General features: G+C 32.8%; 2 protein-coding genes across 5 annotated transcripts in view; one reads left to right on the top strand and one right to left on the bottom strand.

Moving 5' to 3' along the window:
- Window positions 1-14,385, top strand: part of LOC144854432 (SHC-transforming protein 1-like) — a 26,552-nt gene extending 12,167 nt beyond the window's left edge. The window contains exons 4-14 of one of the 3 annotated variants that reach the window (XM_078712389.1): window positions 866-923; window positions 1,409-1,528; window positions 3,108-3,161; window positions 3,853-3,904; window positions 5,868-5,994; window positions 6,379-6,505; window positions 6,624-6,864; window positions 7,828-8,310; window positions 9,320-9,529; window positions 11,471-11,706; window positions 12,140-14,385. In XM_078712389.1, the coding sequence (XP_078568515.1) occupies window positions 866-923; window positions 1,409-1,528; window positions 3,108-3,161; window positions 3,853-3,904; window positions 5,868-5,994; window positions 6,379-6,505; window positions 6,624-6,864; window positions 7,828-8,310; window positions 9,320-9,529; window positions 11,471-11,706; window positions 12,140-12,280 (1,849 nt within the window). In that variant the 3' untranslated portion in view covers window positions 12,281-14,385. Of the gene's footprint in view, window positions 1-865; window positions 924-1,408; window positions 1,529-3,107; window positions 3,162-3,852; window positions 3,905-5,867; window positions 5,995-6,378; window positions 6,506-6,623; window positions 6,865-7,827; window positions 8,311-9,319; window positions 9,584-11,470; window positions 11,707-12,139 lie in introns of all 3 variants that reach the window. The other 2 variants (XM_078712388.1, XM_078712390.1) reach the window with 2 other exon arrangements.
- Window positions 14,336-18,170, bottom strand: LOC144854433 (zinc finger CCHC domain-containing protein 9-like). 2 transcript variants are annotated; one of them, XM_078712392.1, is made up of 5 exons: window positions 17,117-18,170; window positions 16,189-16,637; window positions 15,932-16,085; window positions 15,332-15,496; window positions 14,336-14,958 (listed from the first exon to the last, which is right to left on the bottom strand). In XM_078712392.1, exons 2-5 carry the CDS (start codon window positions 16,615-16,617, stop codon window positions 14,828-14,830), a joined length of 879 nt encoding a protein of 292 aa, XP_078568518.1. In that variant the 5' UTR covers window positions 16,618-16,637; window positions 17,117-18,170; the 3' UTR covers window positions 14,336-14,827. The 2 variants fall into 2 exon arrangements, with proteins under 2 accessions (XP_078568518.1, XP_078568517.1); XM_078712391.1 differs by having other exon boundaries at window positions 16,189-16,634; window positions 17,117-18,166.

Genomic DNA, 18,170 nt, shown 5'->3' with positions numbered 1-18,170 from the left:
GTGATATGCTTAAATCAGTTCAGTTCAATAACATTTATTTAAGATGGTCACAATATATAACAAACAATATTACAATAAACAATAATAAACAATTAATATAAGACCATCTCAGGGATCAAAATTAGAAGTAGAACTTGTCTCACATTGACCCCTAAAATAATAATAATAATTCAAACAAAAATAAGAACGGTACCGTATAAATATACAAATACAACGCATACAATTAAATAAATTATACAGTGCGCAACATATTTAGTAGGTTTGGTAACAAGATAAATAAAGGGTTTTTATATGCTTTCTAAATGAATTTACAGTATATAAATGATTTATGGTAGTTGAATCTAGATTATACATTATAATAATATTGTAGTGATTTGAAATCATCATGTCCATATATGGGCACATCACATTTTGTTGTCACATAAAGTTTGATAGTGTGGACAAAGCTTAAGATGCATAGCTGACATAGGGAACTTTCTCAATTACAGAAATATTAATATTATAGTTAATAATAAACTTTATAGACAGTGATAAATACAGTTAACTCTCCCAAAACCGGACACCCTTTGGCTCGGCTAATATGTATTCTGGTATTCGAAATGTGTTTTTAGTGATAAATAAGAATTTGGGACCTTTTAGTCCTCAAGAAAAGTCTGGTTTTGGGAGAGTTTCCGGGTTTCAAAGTCCGGTATTAGGAGAGTTAACTGTACACTTTTTTAAACCTTGTAAAATTGTATATGGTAATGTATACTAATTTAGACACTGATACAATAAAAACCAATGTTACCACCAACTGTACAGATGTTTCATTTATTCTAGTTTTACAACTTAGTAACAAACAAAATTAATTCTTTGTTTATTTTAGAGAAGCAATTTTTCGAGTTTGTGATGCTGCAGGTTTTAGGTATAATCGTAAAAAGAAGGTAATTTACAAAGTTTATAGGTTAGATGTCTGATCGGCAGTAAAATACTAAATCTTGGATGTTATTTAAATATTTTTAGTTTGCCCACATTGATAAATTACTGGACCGTGTTTAGTTTGAACCTAACAATTTACAATATTAAATTAATTAATGTATTCACAAAATGAAATACTTTTTTTTACTGTCTGTGTACAAAAGTCAATTATATTATTAAAATATAAATTTTTAATGCCCCCCCCCCCCCCCCCCCCACTCACTTTTCCATATCAAAAAAAATACATATTACTGTACACTTAATTTCATTTCAATCATTGAATGAGTATAATTACAATATACTATACAATGTAGTAGTTTACTTTAAACAATTAAATACATTTTTTGCAAAAAAAGAAATACAATGAATAAATCGTCATTTCTTTGATATTGAAGTTAATCATTATGAATTGTTTTGCTCTTATTTAAGTTTGTGTGTTATATCCTTCTAGGCTGGTAAGCAAGTCAATAAAGTTCTTGGTGAATTACCCAACATTCAATTTGGTGGTGCTCATGTTAACTTGACGATATCAACAGTGAGCATAAACCTGATGATAATGGAGACAGGAAAGGTGAGAGTGCTGCTCACAAATCAACTATCTCATTACAAGTTATATTTCATTTTTGTTATTCAAGAATATTGTCCCGCTAAAAAAATGTTTTTTTGTTCAATATGCCATTTTAATGTCACATAATAGAGTTATTCACTTTGACCAAAATTGGATGGGGAAAAATTATTTTCCTGAAAAAACTGTAATTTACAGCCAAAAAAACAGTCAAATTGGCTGTTTATTTTGTCATTTTATAAGTGAAAAACATTGGTTTTTCGTGTTTTTTGGAATACATCATTAAATATTTTTTTATTACAAAACAATAACTAAATGTTGATAAAATCATAACATTTGATCATCACAAGCATACATAGCAACAATTGCAATTTTAAATGGTTTTCTTGTATAAAGTATATGAACTATATTGATTCAGTCAGTATTGTTCAAAATGGTAGCATAAATCATAAATCAATGTTGATGTTTTAAAATAAAGTGCTTAAGAAAAAAAAATAAAAATAACATCCTCCCTTCCCTAAAATATTTATTTAGAGGTTACGCTTAATTAGCAAAACAACTACAAATTTGTATAAAATCGTAACATTTGATCATCAAAAGTGTATCAACAATTTAATTTTTAAATGGTTTTCTTGAAGGTGAAACTATACTGTTAATGACCATGTTAAAATATACTGCTTAAGAAAAAAATGTTTTTTTAGAAATGACACTTATTTAACAAGTATACTGTATATATTTTGGCCAAACTTCTGTAGCAATTAAAGCTGTAAAAACATGCTATTTTTTGGTGATTTATACAGATTCTATAAATTATAAATTATGTATTCCCAGACCACATCCAGTATCATCCTTGTTGATTTCCATATCCTAGTAGTAGTACATCCTACACTTTTACTTTTACCTGGTACGAATATGCACTGAGATCAATCAGTTTGAGATCAATAATTGTACACCCATAATCCTCCATTCTGGTTGCCTTGAACAATCCATGCAATGGTATAATGGCAATCCAGGTTACTCATAATTGAATCCCTTAATCTATAAATAGATCAGCTAGCAGGATGCTGGTTTCAAGGATATTACGATTCATTCGTTTTTTTTTTCAAATTTTAATTTTTTATTTTGATTATTTCAACTTTTTATAGTCAGGAAAGTTTATAATACTGTATGATAATAATTTATTTTAACTTATGCTTTTCAACAGGAAACATTTTTTTTTTTCAAATTATGATTTTTTATTTTGATACTGAAAACCCAAAGGCTGTTTAGCCTGTATCCTATTTCAACTTTTAGCCAGGCAAATTTATAATACTGTATATATTTTAACTTGTGCTTTTCAACAGGGAGCTAAATTTGAGTTTTTTTTTTGTTTAAATTATAAATTTTTATTTTAATACTGAAAACCCAAAGACTGTGTAGCCTGTATCCTATTTCAACTTTTCAGCAAATTGATAATACTGTATAAAAACATTATGTTAAAAATCTTGACACTAAATACCTATAAATAATAACAAAAAAGATATAAAAATTCATTTTCGTGTATATTCAATTTTGTAATATTATGTTATATTTTTTTGTATTACAGACAATAGCAAACCATCAAATGCAAGGAATTTCATTTGCATCAGGAGGTGATTTGGTAAGAAAACTATATTGTTTTCTTTGAAGTCTTTAATGGTATTCTTAGCCCATTATTTTATTCCTTAAAACCACAAATGAGCCTGCTCCACAGAAATGTTGTCTACATTGGCTAATGAAGTCTTCATGTGAACAGGATGTATTCCTAAAACATGTCTACGTAGATATAAATGAGGCCTTCATTTGAGGAATGTGTTTGCATTTTAGATGATTGATAACATGCTTGTTGTCTGATATCACAGGGCTGGTATAACATAGTTTCTGGGAGCAGGATGATTTTAATTTCTATATTACTACTATATTTAGAATACATAGTATACAGTCAATTCATGTATCATGTCTAGTGACAATGAACATCCGGCAGTATCATGTCTGCTGACTGCTAAATACCTAACCTTCTAAATAATCTCTAACTATACTACAGTATCCCACATAGGATGGAGGTTTCTGTCAGAAGAGGCGATACTGTAGGATGTTTAACGTCGCTAGACATGATACTGCTTGTGTATCGTATATAGTATGGAATGAATGCTCTCATTCTGTAATATGTCCTCCAGATGTAACAATTATTTTTTCGTCCATTATTATTTCTTCAAAGCCGTGGAAAGATTAATTTGAAACTTTAGCTAATTATTCCTTGTAAAATACAAACATAAAACAAGAAATTAAAACATGATTAATTTTTTTTTTAGGAAACTCCGGATTATGTAGCTTACATAGCTAAAGATCCAGTGAATGCTCGCGGTATGTTTTTAAATAACTTTTTACAATATTTTAAGTATTTATTTCTTTCTTTTCCCAACAAACAGTAAACTCAAGGTTTACCACTTACAGGAGGAAAGTTTCCAATTCTTTGTTGGCCCATCTTGGAATACGCTTGCCAGGTATGGCATGGTGCTATTACCAAGAAAATGGCCAACAGCATTGAGACCATCCAGAAAAGAGCATGTCGAATAATGTTAGGTGCTACCTACATTTCCTATGACAATGCCCTAGAGGTTACAGGGTTACCTTCTCTCGAAGCAAGGAGAGGCACTCTTGTGTTGTCCTTTGGCAGGGGGTTACTCAAGTCCAACTGTTTTCGAGACATGCTACCTCCTTGCCGCGGGCAGAAGAGAACCCTTAGGTCTAATACAACTAATACAACCGGAAGTCTTCTTCCCCCCAGGTGTAAAACTGAACGATACCAAAGGTCTGCCATACCTACGATTGTTAAGTTTATTAATGCTAACTGATATTGGTAGATTTCCATGATTATTTTTCACTTTCTCGATGCCGTTTCGACCTTTTATAATAATTTTAATAATGTATATACTATTAATAATCTTAAATAATAATAATAATAATAATTACGTACTTAATTTTATTAACGAATTATATAGTATTTTGTGTTTTATAGTATATAGTTATTTTTCTATACTGTTTATAATTGTGCCTCTTTTACTTTAAATTTGTATTTTGATTGTAAGCAAACGTTATCAGCCAATGGCTGCTGTTTTGTATATGTGTTTTATACCTAAATAAATAAATAAATAAATAAATTAGTTGTTTGGGGAATGACTTAAGCTCTGTCTACACTATTAAACTTTATGTGACAAAAAAATGTGATGTGCCCATATATGGACATGATGATGTCATATCACTACCTTATTTAAGCATATCACTACCTTATTTGGCCACATCACACTTTTTTTGTCAAACTAGTTTGACAGTGTAGACGGAGCTTAACTTGACGATGTCCCGCCGAATAGTCTTCTGACTTTCCCGCCTCAGCCCCTAGCTTATTTCTGCTGTGAAGTTTCTCCAAAATGTCAGATGTTATGTTCTTTATTTTTTGTTTGTTTTTTGTTTGGGAAATGTATAGATACACATCTTAAATTAAAATGAGTTTACTGTCAGTCTTAGGTCATCCTTATCTATAATTCATGGGAGTTCAAGAGTGTTTAACATAATTGCACTCTCAATTGTGCATTAAGTAGCTTCACAAATCCTGTGCATTACAATCTAAAAAAGTCAAGCAACAGATTTAGAAAGTCCTTCACCTTTACCATCTGTTTAAAAATAAAGTACACTTATTATTAGGATTAACAATATTTTAATTATACACATGTTGATTATAAACTCAACCTTTTTTGCATATTTTTTGTTATAGCTGCATTTGTATATTGAACACATTTTAAAATAACAAAGTTAGTTCTAATGAAATAAGAAATCATTTACTACAAAATATATTCTATTCTACTACAGATGGCAAATAAAAACAGACATCACAAACTGAATATATTTGTCAAATTTACATTCCTTAAATAGACATCACAAACTGAATAAATTTGTCAAACACAATACATACATATTTTTTGAATTCATTGAACTTTTGACCCTTAATGTTTTTAATATTTATCCATTTATGCATTCTTTATTTTCTTTAAAACCTATTACTTTTTATGATACATATGCAGGATAGGGAAATTAGGTTTGTGTTATGTTCTAACCAGGGGTGGGGGTGTGTGGGAGGGGTTACTCTTGTTGTGTTATTGGCCCCACTAAACTCATGGTATTCATAAAAGGCCGCTGAAACAAGGCTTTTCACTAGTAAGTAAAGATGATTTAACTAATCGCAGTAGCTTATATTCATCTCAAATATTGATGATACATAGTAATATATTTGTGTATTACGTGATCAGAAAATGTTGTTTTATCTTTTCAGCTTGCCATGTAATTGAGTGTAGTGATGGTCTAGCCCAAGATGTTATCACAACAATTGGACAGGCATTTGAAATCAGGTTTAAAGATTATTTAAAGAACCCCCCACAGGCTGTTAATGTTCCTGATAGGTACGATTTTCATTAAATAATGTTTTGCCATAAATTGTTTAGTTTATTGTATTAAAATATTTTGTATATTTCCAAATCCACCTTGTTATGTTTAGTATAGTTATTAAACAATTGAGAAAGACAATGACCTTGCGAACTATGATGTTGTGAGGCAGTCTAGTTCTAGTATTTATAGGTGTTCAATATCGCATTTATCATACAGTTAACTCTCGCAAAACCAGTCGCCTTTGGGTTGGCGTAAGTCTGAATTTTGAATGTGTTTTAATTGTAACAATGAATTTGTAGCCTCGATATCGACAAAAGTTTCTAGTTTTCAAAGAGTCCGGTATTGGGAGAGTTGACTTGTGTCTTGAATTAATTTGTTTTTAACTGCTTTATTTTTAGGTTTGTTTCAGAGGAAAGTGCCTGGGGTGATGATCCCGAATATTACAATGATTTATCAGAATTTGGACCAAAACCAGTACAAAGAGAGCCTCTACCAGAAATACCTACAGCCAATGGTGTAGATTTAGTAAGTTATCTCAGGTGACAGTAATTGAAAAGAGGAATAAATTTCTACCAAATCTTAGTTATCATTTCATATATATTTTTTAAAAGACTTTTATAAATATTCTTGCTTTCTTTCTTAGCAAACAAACACACATATTTACCATTCTGCAAAAAATGACAGGCCGTTGAGTGACGGAAACGTGGAAAAAAATGACATTTATGATAACCGAGCAGAAGGGACAAATCACAATTCAACAGATCCAAAAGTTTACGACAACAAAACAATGTATGATAATAATAAACAGCCTATGATTGGTAAATTGATTGATTTAGTTGAGGCAACTCCAGCTCCCGTCTTTGACAATCCGTTAAATCAACAGTGTAAGTCTTGATTCTAAGTTTATTGCAAATAATTTATTATTTATATTAGGGGCTTTTTGGGTAGACTGTGAGGCACCTATCATTAAAATGTAACAATATCTGCACATGCTCAGAAACATTTCTTACTAATTCAATGTTGTAATGCTTCTGGAGCTGTAACACTGTATTGATAATTACTATAGAACTCCTCCCCTATACAGAGGATATTTTCCTGTAAAACAAACAAGTGAATTAGACGTTTTATCGCTAGAGCTAACTCAATCAAAGTTATATTTCTATCAAAGGGACACAACAAAATATCCCTTTATTCTCTTGAATGGGGGTGAATTTTTATAGGGGTTTTACTGTGTTACGGAAGATATTACTGATAGAGTTAGTATGGTTTGTGAGAATACACAGATGTTGGTACATTACTATTCCTTTTAAGTTATTGGTTTTCTATATTTACTGATGTACATTGACAGAGCCAATGATGATGACATGAATGAAGTTGCCTAAAGGCCAATTTACACAGATGAGCGGTAACGGTAATAAAAATAATCTATTATTTTATTTATGACCATTTACACACAATGCAACGCGGAGTGCACTGGCAGATTCGGCTCCAGATACAGATTCTACGTGGAACAAGCTACGCGGTTTTCCGCATACTGTTACTGCTCGTCTGTGTGAATTGGCCTTTATGGTACAATCTCTATTTCAGATACAGTTTCATTGAAGCGTAATCCCTGTGTACAGTTTAATTTAGTTTAAATTTTATTTTTAATATCATTATGTTTATTAAATATATTTTTTTTTATCTTTCTTTTTTTTATCATCACTTGGAATGTTTTTAGTTTTATTACAATCATTGTTTTTGTTCATTAGTTCAATTTAATCATATTTGACTTTAGCTGTCATTGTCACTTGCAGCATCATTAACATTTTCACCTTTGTAACAATTGTACTTTCACCCTGTTTTAGCCAAAGAAGATAGTACAAACCCTACACCTGTTTCCAATGGTAAGGTTCACCCAATTTTAAATAATGACGCTAAACACTCCGAGTCAAGTAAACAAGCTGGTATCAATATGCAAACAGATTTTAACAAAATCCGTGCATCATTGAACAAAACACCAAGAACATCTCTGACAAAAATCGAAAAAGACCCTGAATTAAGTCCAGCTGTCAAATTACAAGAAATGAAATGTAACTTAAAACCTTCTATGTCGGAAAGACGGACGTCAGCAAATAGGCCGAAGCTTGACCGCAAAACACCATCTCTATATGATAATTCATCAAAAGATAGCGAAAATGAAGTTACGTCACCGAAGTCACGTTTTGTCTTGCCTAGCTACGAAAACATAAAACATCCAGATTTGAAACAAATGATCGATGCGGGCTACGATAACTTTCGATCAGCAGGGAAGCTGAATAATCAAAGACCTCCGAGCTCAAAAATGAAAGGTTCACATCTAGTTACTTTGGCATGAGCACAACGGCAATGCATGAGGCTAATCACAACACGCAGACCATCATACTTTCTGCATGAAGTGCTAGCTAAGAAGCTAGTTTACAATATCAAGCAGAATTCTTCTAAAAAGCCCAGATATTTCTACTGAATAAACACCATACATTTTTAACAGCATGGTCAATGGTTAATTTTCACTCTCTTCTTTACTGCTGTACACTTTATAACCGCATGGAATGAAAATTTTTTGTATTCAGCAATTAAAAATTTGAATTAATGATTCCATCTGTATACAAACTAACACTATTTAGAAACTATTTTTTAGCATTGATTTACTGGAGTTTGTGTATTTTATTTATAGGTACTGATATAGGTATGATATCACCTGACTTCTTCATAGCTTGAATATAACATCTTTACACAGTTTTCCTGGTTTATTATAGTAATTGTATTTTAACGACATAATGTTTTAGTAGGTCCTATATCCTATGTCCCTTTGTGCTATCTGAAAACTGAATAACTGACTGTATTAATCCAAAAAGAAGTAAGAAAACAAAAAACGTTGCTGACAACAGTGTCATCAGCAACACATCACAATAACAGTGTCATCATCTTTGTCGTTATCTTTGTCATTATCAATTTCACTCTCACCATTATATCAAAATCACGACCAGTTTGTCTTACTGTAGCCATAATCATACCACCCTATGTCCAACAATATCATCATCACCTCCCTTCCCACTTTATCCAGGCTTGACCTTATTGAGGACAACATTAAACACTAACCCTTTAAATAATATAACTGCACCTCACATAGCAAGCTCATTTTGTATTTTTATTTACTTATAATTTTTTTTTGTTTTAGTTGAATATTTATTTTGTTTTTTTATGCTTTACAATTATGCATTTTCATGGTAATATAATCTTAAATACAACGTAAATTATTAATTAAGAGTGTAGGAAATGTATTTAATATATTGATATATATTGTTTTTTTCTTTGTAGACGCAAATAGTAACTTTGATTCAAGTGCTGTGAACAGTTGGCAGAACCCTAACCCTATGCCACACAACGACCACTATCAACATCCATCATCAGTTCGCTCAAGCCTTTCTGGCGGTAGTCCGTTATCACATAGTTTCGACGACAGTGTGTACACGGGTGTGCCAGACAGGCCACGGTCCTCTCCAGTTGCCATGGATACTGGGGTTACAGGTCAGAATGGCATGCTGGGTCAGACAAGCCCACAAAATGATGCTTTTGATATGGGTAAGAGACATTATAGACGGAGATCCATTAATAGTTGATTATCATAGTGTAGACTAAATGTGTGTCAGTGTCCATCAGAAAAAGACCAACATGGCACATTGACATACCAATGCAAACAATTTTTCCAAAAAAAAAAACCAAAACAAGCAGAAAATGAAAACCGTAAGTTATTCTGAAATAGTTAGAATCTGAGCTGATCCTATGAGACAGCCGATTTAGCAGTCTGGAAGTCGTGGCGGTTCATGACATAAAAACTGATAGAGAAAGCATACAATTTCAATTAAGCGATAGATATAATGCAGTTATATGAGATTTAAATGCTTACCAAAAAACAAAATATTTTTTAAACCAAAGTAATTAACTACCGATATCTATTTCATTTTGCAAAATTATGAAACTTCATTTCTAAATGATATATGCGATATACTGGATATTAATGGATCTTTGATCTTGTTTATTGTCGTCTTTGTCTTACCTTGTGAATTGTGTTTCTTTGTGCCATTTTCATAGCTTTTGCCAGTAGTAGGCCGATGTCTACATGCAAGTATAGTTTAGAGCAATGTTTCAACTTTGAATGAATAAGCATTAAATAATTACAATTTATACATAACAAAAGCTTTGTCTACACACAAACAAGTTTGACAACAAATGTGTGATGTGCCCAAATATGGTAGTGATATGCCCAAATATGGTAGTAATGTCACATCACATGTCCATATATGGGCACGTCACATTTTTTTTGTCACATAAAGTTTGACAGACAGAGCTTAACAGCTAACAATCAAGTTAATACACACACATATTGTTTACAATTTAGCACACAGATTTGCACTATTTAAATTAAAATCATAAAGAATTTCGCATGTATTAAGAATAACAACAATTGCATGGCATTGTAAGTTTAAAATTTACATAAAACATTTTAATCTGACAAAGAAAAACAAATTTTATTTCTTTACATTATTAATTCATTTTATGTTCGACCATTTTATTAAGACTAATTTTTTCTTTGTGTTATCAAGCATGTTCAGTTTTGAAATTAATAACAAATAATTTGCAACTAGAAAACAATGAAATGCTTTAATTTACTTATTTTTCCCACAACTCTTTTTCCCAAAAGATAAATCGTAGTTTTAATACTGTATACAATATTATATGTTATTTTATGAACAATTACATACAAATTTAGTAAAATTTAACAACAATTAAAACATTAAACATTAGCTTGGCAAGCAAGAAGACCATTTTGTGCTGGTAACCACAGTTAGGTCAATTCAGTCAACTCTGCCCACCGGACACCTTTGGACACTAGCCCAAATGTCTGGTTTCCCAGAATCTTTCAGAATAAATTTGTAATAATAAGGCAGAATTTGGAACCTTTTCCAACTGTAAATGAAACAAAGCCATATAAATGGCTGCAGTCGCGTGCGCAAATTTGAGTTAGTGTTTACAGACCAACCGACCAACCAACCGACATAGTGAGCTATAGAGTCGCGTTTGCACGCAACTGAAAATGCTGATAATGATATTGGGAGAGTTTCCAGGGATTCGGTGTTGAGAGTTGACTGTATATGCTATCAGTATTTAAATAGAGTTTTACTCTCAACATAACAAAATTATATCAATTGACTATTTTTTTTTTTTTTATTTATAAATATAATACTGTACTGATCATTTCCAGAAAAATAAGAAATTGATATTGGATTGTCATCATGATCTTCATTTTCATTTAAATCATTATCATCATTATCATCTTTAACTTCACCTGTCTATTATACCAATGAGTTAATGACTCTGTGTAGAATGAAAGAATTCAATGCATGTTTCATGAATTGTAAAATCATTATCTGAAACTTATCTTTTATTAATATTTATTTTCCTCAAAAGAACCTTTCAATCCATCTCCAACTGGTACTGGGGATTTAGGAGTACAGCCATCAATTCCTCTAAAAGAAGAAATCTGGTTTCACGGTCCAATGACTCGTAAACAAGCAGAGGGTAAATTAGAAGCCGATGGTGATTTCTTAGTGCGTGAGAGTACGACGACACCTGGGCAGTATGTACTGAGTGGTATGCAGAGTGGAACGCCTAAACACCTGTTGTTAGTGGATCCGGAAGGAAAGGTTGGTGACACACATTCATGATTTTCTTTTCTTCTAAAGCTCTGTCTACACTATCAAACTAGTTTGACAAAAAAAGTGATGTGCACAAATATGATAGTGATATCCTTAAATATGGTAGTGATATGACGTCATTTCCATATATGAGCACATCACATTTTTTTGTCACATAAAGTTTGATAATGTAGAGCTTTAAAATGGTCCCTCATTTCATATTAGTTCACCAATAAAGTTTTTGAAAGCTTGTAATACTGAACCAGAATTGAACCACAGTCTCCAAAAGCACAAAGCTAGAGGGCAACTTTCTTTCCATCTTGTTATAATTGTTTTATTGGAGTTCTTTCGTGAAATTGATAAAATTGACCAATTGTGTTTTTAAGCTTTTTTTGTGCGTGTCTATTTTACTATCCAAATAATGTATATTGTTATAACATAGGTGCGAACGAAGGATAAAGAATTTGATAGTGTTAGTCACCTGATTGACTACCATCGTTCCAACAAGTTACCAATCATCTCAGCGGGAAGCGCGGTACACCTAAAACAGCCAGTCATCAGCTTGCAAGCAGGCGGCAGGTAACTAGGTGGACGGGCAAGTATTTGTAACTGTACAGTATGCAAACATTCACATGGGATATTGGTGCTACACTGGTGCCACCTAAAATCCAGCCTTCTAGTGTACAGCCACCTGGTATTTAACATTGGTTCAATAGTTACTTTGTAATTCAATATTTACAATTTATTTCATGTGATTCAACATAAAAGGAAGGTGTTGCCGCTTCTTTCCGAGGTAAAGTGGTCAGTGAGAACAGACAATAAATTGTTTAATAGATGACCTGCGGGTCAATATCATTTTGTTCTAAATTGATTTAAAACAACTTTTATGTGACAAGTAATGTGCTAAATAAAATGTATTACTTAAATTAACACTAAATTTAATATAAAGAGTTTCTACATGTTGCATGGTTTGATGCTCTGTCTACACTATCAAACTGTATGTGACAACAAATGTGATGTGCCCATATATGGACATGATGATGTCATATCACTACCATGTTTGGGCACATCACACTTTTTTTTTGTCAAACTAGTTTGATAGTTTAGACAGAGCTTTAGAACTTGAGTTTACGAACAGACGTATTTATTACAATTTATTTTGATCCAAGTATGTTGAAATTCCATGTTAAAGTGCTTTTTTAGACGCTCAGCCTAATGGACCAATATTTCATATTAATATGGAATCATGGCAACATTGGAGTGTGTCATTTGGACCTGTTTGCCACATGAATGCGCTCTTCTTGTGTTCTCGTATTTGTGTGTAATCAGTTATCACATATTCTAATAAACAGACAAAAACATCAGTTTAATGAAATACTTTTTTTTTGGACAAGAATGATACTGCAATGGTAAATCTTTATTTCTGTTGCATATATTTTTAAAGAACAAATTTAGAATTGAAATATTCCGTTTGTATATGTTTATGGGCGGCCATTACTACTACTGTAGTTGGTTGATAAATTTAGGTGATTATTCAATCAATGTCATTCTTTTGTAAACTATTGTTTGTAGTTTCATAATCTGTATTCATCAACAATTGTGTATTTTAAATTCCTTAATCATGTCATAATCTGTACATGAAGTGCCATCAGCAATTGTAAATATTACGATCCAGGGTAACTGAAAAACTGATTGGATTAGGCCCTTTATGAACATACAGTGCAGCAATACATTGGGAGACATGGTTTTAAAGTTCCTTATAAATCTCAAGCACATGGAAGCCTATAGAGGGCAGAGTCTATGTTTTTCTAAACTACAATACTTTTGTGAGCAAATGTAGTGGAGCTGTAGCTTGGTGGTTAACATACCTGCCTTCCAATCCCAAGTTCCAGGGTTCAATCATGACCTGGTCTCAGGGTTGTAACTCACTTCATTTCCTACTCCACTCCTCAAGTGTCTATGAGACTCGGTTTATAAACACGATAAATTGAGTTCCAATATTTCATAACTTGATTGCTATGTAAACCACTAAACGTAATGAATTAAAACATCTCAAGGCATATTTTAACCTTTTAAACTGATAATCATGAATGATGCCTTTAATATGTATTTTATTGTGTCTTTTAAAAATATGCGTAAAAGTTTGCTGTTTGTATTTTAAATGCGGTTAAACCATGATATTAATTTGCGACCAAATTAATTGTTGATGTTAAATTTATTAAATTAAGTTGAATATGCGATATGGTTAATATGCTCTGCTTTGTATATTATTTAAAATTATGTTATGGTGCCGTTTATATATTTTTTTTATGTAAACATTAATTATTTATGCATCTTTGTTTGTGTGTAATTATTTACTCCTTTGTATATGCTAATTATTAGTTCCTTTTTTTGTATTAGATTCTTTATTTAGTTACTGTCGCCTGCCTTTACATCTCAATTCTGAAATATTGTACATAAGAATTTAACAAAAATAATTTAGGTAAAGGTTGTCTAGATTGTTTCCATAAAATGTGTTTAAAAGTATTGATTGTTCATGTAAAGATATCATTTATTCAGAGAGGTAGTCTAAGTGTATTGTGTAAATGTGTATACTTTTTGTAGGTAAGACAAAAAAAACATCATTGTGAATCATGTGTACATAGATTTAAAAAGAATCATGTTTATTAAATTGCAACATTATTTCCATTTCTGTTTTTTATTGATATTTTTAGATCATTTGTTCTATATCTTCACATGTGACAATAGCGCTGTATCTTTACATGTGACAATATTGCTGTATCTTCACATGTGACAATAGCGCTGTATCTTTACATGTGACAATATTGCTGTATCTTTACATGTGACAATAGCGCTGTATCTTTACATGTGACAATAGCGCTGTATCTTCACATGTGACAATATTGCTGTATCTTTACATGTGACAATAGTGTTGTATCTTCACATGTGACAATATGTGTCCAGTATCATAGTCAAATTCCTTAATACAACTTCACATATGGTGTAATTATCATGATACAGGTGTCGCATGTGATGCTGTATTACAGACGTTGTCTATGATACTACACATGCTTAGATACAGTACCAAGAATCAGCTGTAATTAAGAACATTTTGTTTTCAATGCAGTTCTCAAAAAGTAACAACTTTTGGTCCCGTTTTCTTCCTTTTTCTAGGCTTTATTATTTCTAATCCTTCTACGGCATCCGCACTCATTAGGGGATTGATGATTGACACACTCCCAGGTTTCTCACGGTCACAACCTAATAAGATTAAGGGTAATTAAATATAATCAGAAACATTATTCCTTTGTAAAACATAATACAGTAGAACCTTCGTTTTATGTACCCTGTACGTAAAGTAGAACAGGCAAACATGGCAGCCTTTTTAGCTACAATCTACTTATTTGGGGGTCAATTTATGGTCAACCTGGATTTTACGAATCCCATGTTTTACGTACGTCTTCTGGTACCGTACGTAAAATGTTGGTTCTACTGTACTGTAAGCTATAAAATAACTAAAGACTGGTACTTCTGTGTACACTTCACATACCAACATGACACCAGTATGCCAGGTCAAAGGTCACAGTCAAGACTTTTAATATAAATTATAAGATCTATACTGAGAAGACTTTACCTGTTTCTTCTTTCATTTTATTGCAGTTCCACCACCTGTGTTCCACTGACCCACAGGTCTTACATCCGCCACCCATGGGGTACAGCCCTTTAGGATTGTCAGGGCATGACCTCGACAAATGACCCATCTCCTCGCATATAAAACATTTTGCAAAAGGGAATTCACCTGTAATGAAAGCAGTTTGTTATAAACATTGTTTTGAAAGAAAACGGACTAACTAACCAAAGAAAGAGGCTTTAAAAAAAGTTTGTTTGCTATCATGGATATTTATGGCTCCTTTTTGAGGCCAATTTACACAGATGAGCGGTAAAAGTAAACGGAAAACCGTGTAGCTTGTCCCACGTAGAATCTAATCTCTCCTGAGCGGAAACCGCTCGTCCTCTCCGCGTTGTGTGCAAGTGGTCATAAGGAATAACATAGATTCTATATTTCTATTACCGTTACCGTGCGTCTGTGTAAATAGTGAGTAATGGGTTACAAACTGCACATTTCGATTATCTGCACAGTAGGCCTACAGTGGTCTACATTAAAAAAACCTAAAAATAATATCAATCCATACAATAAATCAACCGGAACGGTCATAAGACTCCCTGTGTGTACCTTTTAGTGGATTAACTTTAGCTTTGCAACTGCCAATGTCATGCTCTGCCGAACCACATCGAAAGCACACTCCTATACTCTCATCATCGTGTTCGTCATTAACTTGAGGGCAGTCTGCAACTCCATGCCCAGTTTCACGACAATGAAAACAAACCTGATGATTACAAAATAATACAATAATAATGAAAAACATTGGCAAGTTGTTTTTATGAAAATGTCCATTCATTAATTTCAATCAAGACTCTCCAGCTTCTTACCATTTTACTTGTTTTGGCTTTTTTCCTTTTTAATCGCCTGACTTCCCTCCTTCTATCTTTCTTTTCTTCTTCATCTCCAATTTTTCTAGCTTCATTTAATTGTCTTCGTTCTTCCTTCAATTTGTCATCCAATTCTTTGATGCTGTCTATAAGCGTTGGTTCCTTCTTATCAAAGCTTCCACTTATTTTTTCAAATCCTTCTGGAATGGCCATTTTCTGCTTGAATGATCGCATCTGACCTTGAACTTGCTGGAATGACCTCACTTTTGACTTGTAATCTTTTGATTTTAATTGGTTTAACTGTCCATGGTCTCTTGTTCTACGCTGGTTTGTTGCGACCACTTTTACTCCTTTTTTAAGATCTTTCCAGGATGCAGCTTCTTCTGGTTTCTTCTTGTTGGCTGTGCCACCTCTTGCAAATCGAGTCATCTTTTACTTTTCCTTCACTGCTTTTTATTTTTTTTTTAAAGTAAATGTTAAAATAATCAGATAGAAAATTGTGTTAAAGTTATTGCATTGGAAATTCATTCAATTATTGAAGGCTAAAGTATTCTACTCTATGAACATTTGCAACTAGGCCTAATTATGTTCATAACATTAAATATTTCTATGTAATGTAGTAGGCCTAGCTAGGCTAGGCCTAGAAAACAGTTTTAACTTTTAGTTGTTACCTTTAGTTTACATATTTTTAGACCTGCCTACTACTAGGCTACTACTCTTACTAGGGGTCTAGTAGTAGTAGGCTAGCCTATAGGCCTCATCACCCCTAGGGCCTAGGCCGAGTTTACCCTACTACTAGTAGGTCTAGCCTAGGCCCTAAGTACTAGGCCTAGCCTAGCCTATCTAGACCTAGCCTAGACTATCTCTAAACACTACACTGACACTGTATGCACTTTATCACCTAATTTATATTTAATAATATTTTTACCTTATTTTTCTCGTGATACAGATAGTACAAACAAGGGAACAATTCTACAGCATGCTTCTTCCTTTAAAATCCACCTCGAATATACGGGGATCCAGTCAAGTCGCCCCAACGCAAAGTCGCCCCATACAAAGTCGCCCAATACAAAGTCGCCCCATCGCAAAGTCGCCCCAAAACAAAGTCGCCCCGGCACAGTCGCCCCATCGCAAAGTCGCCCCATTACAAAGTCGCCCCATCGCAAATTCGCCCCATCGCAAAGTCGCCCCAACGCAAAGTCGCCCCATCGCAAAGTCGCCCCATCGCAAAGTCGCCCACGGTTTTAATCATATTGGTTGCGTTTGATATCGATTGCGTTGTTACTTTGGTCGCGCTAAATGTCGTATACATTATAATGTTTATCCTATTATTATATACATAATTTGTGCTTTAATTTTTATTTTACAGGTTTTAATGGAGTGATGTGCTTTTTAAAAATCATTAAAAAAATAGTCCCTTGTTTGAAAGTTCTAAAAAGATTATCCCTGATTTATAGTTTCGAAAATGTTAATTTAATATGATTTTAAAATTAGTTACCAGAGCCACAATTACGAATCTTTCTTCAACCTACGCGTGGATACCAGCTAACTTTTTAGGATAATATAATAAATGTATAAATGTGTAGTAGGCCTTCGTATAGATTTACAGTAGTTAAAACAATAACATTAACAGTGTTGTAAGACAATGAGTGTTATAGGCTACTTATTGATCATTTTGCATTTATTGACAAGTTATGTGTCTTAATTTTATAATGACTTTTCAAAATGAAGAAAAAAAAAAGGATTTCATCGCCGATATGATTGTTTTACATGCAGGTATTTTAGTAAAATTAAAACGCTACATTTTGACCATGGAAAAACCATCGTACAGTATCGTGTGCGTGTTTTTTTAAAAGGGGAATCCCCGATGGTCAGCAGAAAGACGTAGCAGCTGTGAGGAAACAGATACCAGAAGGCGCAGCTCCGATTGGTTTCAGAGAATGTTTTAGATGGCGAGTCGCCTTTTATTCAACAGCACAATG

The sequence above is a fragment of the Antedon bifida genome, chromosome 10 (genome assembly GCF_963402885.1).
Source record: "Antedon bifida chromosome 10, ecAntBifi1.1, whole genome shotgun sequence".
NCBI lineage: Eukaryota > Metazoa > Echinodermata > Crinoidea > Comatulida > Antedonidae > Antedon > Antedon bifida.
Note: the sequence above shows the minus strand (reverse complement) of the source record. Positions and strands in the feature narration are given on the sequence as shown.

What these genes read in the sequence shown, in the direction of transcription:
- LOC144854433 (XM_078712392.1), bottom strand. Translation starts at nt 16,617, where the DNA reads ATGACTCGATTTGCAAGAGGTGGCACAGCCAACAAGAAGAAACCAGAA. An exon ending in AAGCCAAAACAAGTAAAATG is followed by an intron (nt 16,086 to 16,188) that starts GTAAGAAGCTGG and finishes TGTAATCATCAG; the next exon opens with GTTTGTTTTCATTGTCGTGA. An exon ending in TAAAGTTAATCCACTAAAAG is followed by an intron (nt 15,497 to 15,931) that starts GTACACACAGGG and finishes CTTTCATTACAG; the next exon opens with GTGAATTCCCTTTTGCAAAA.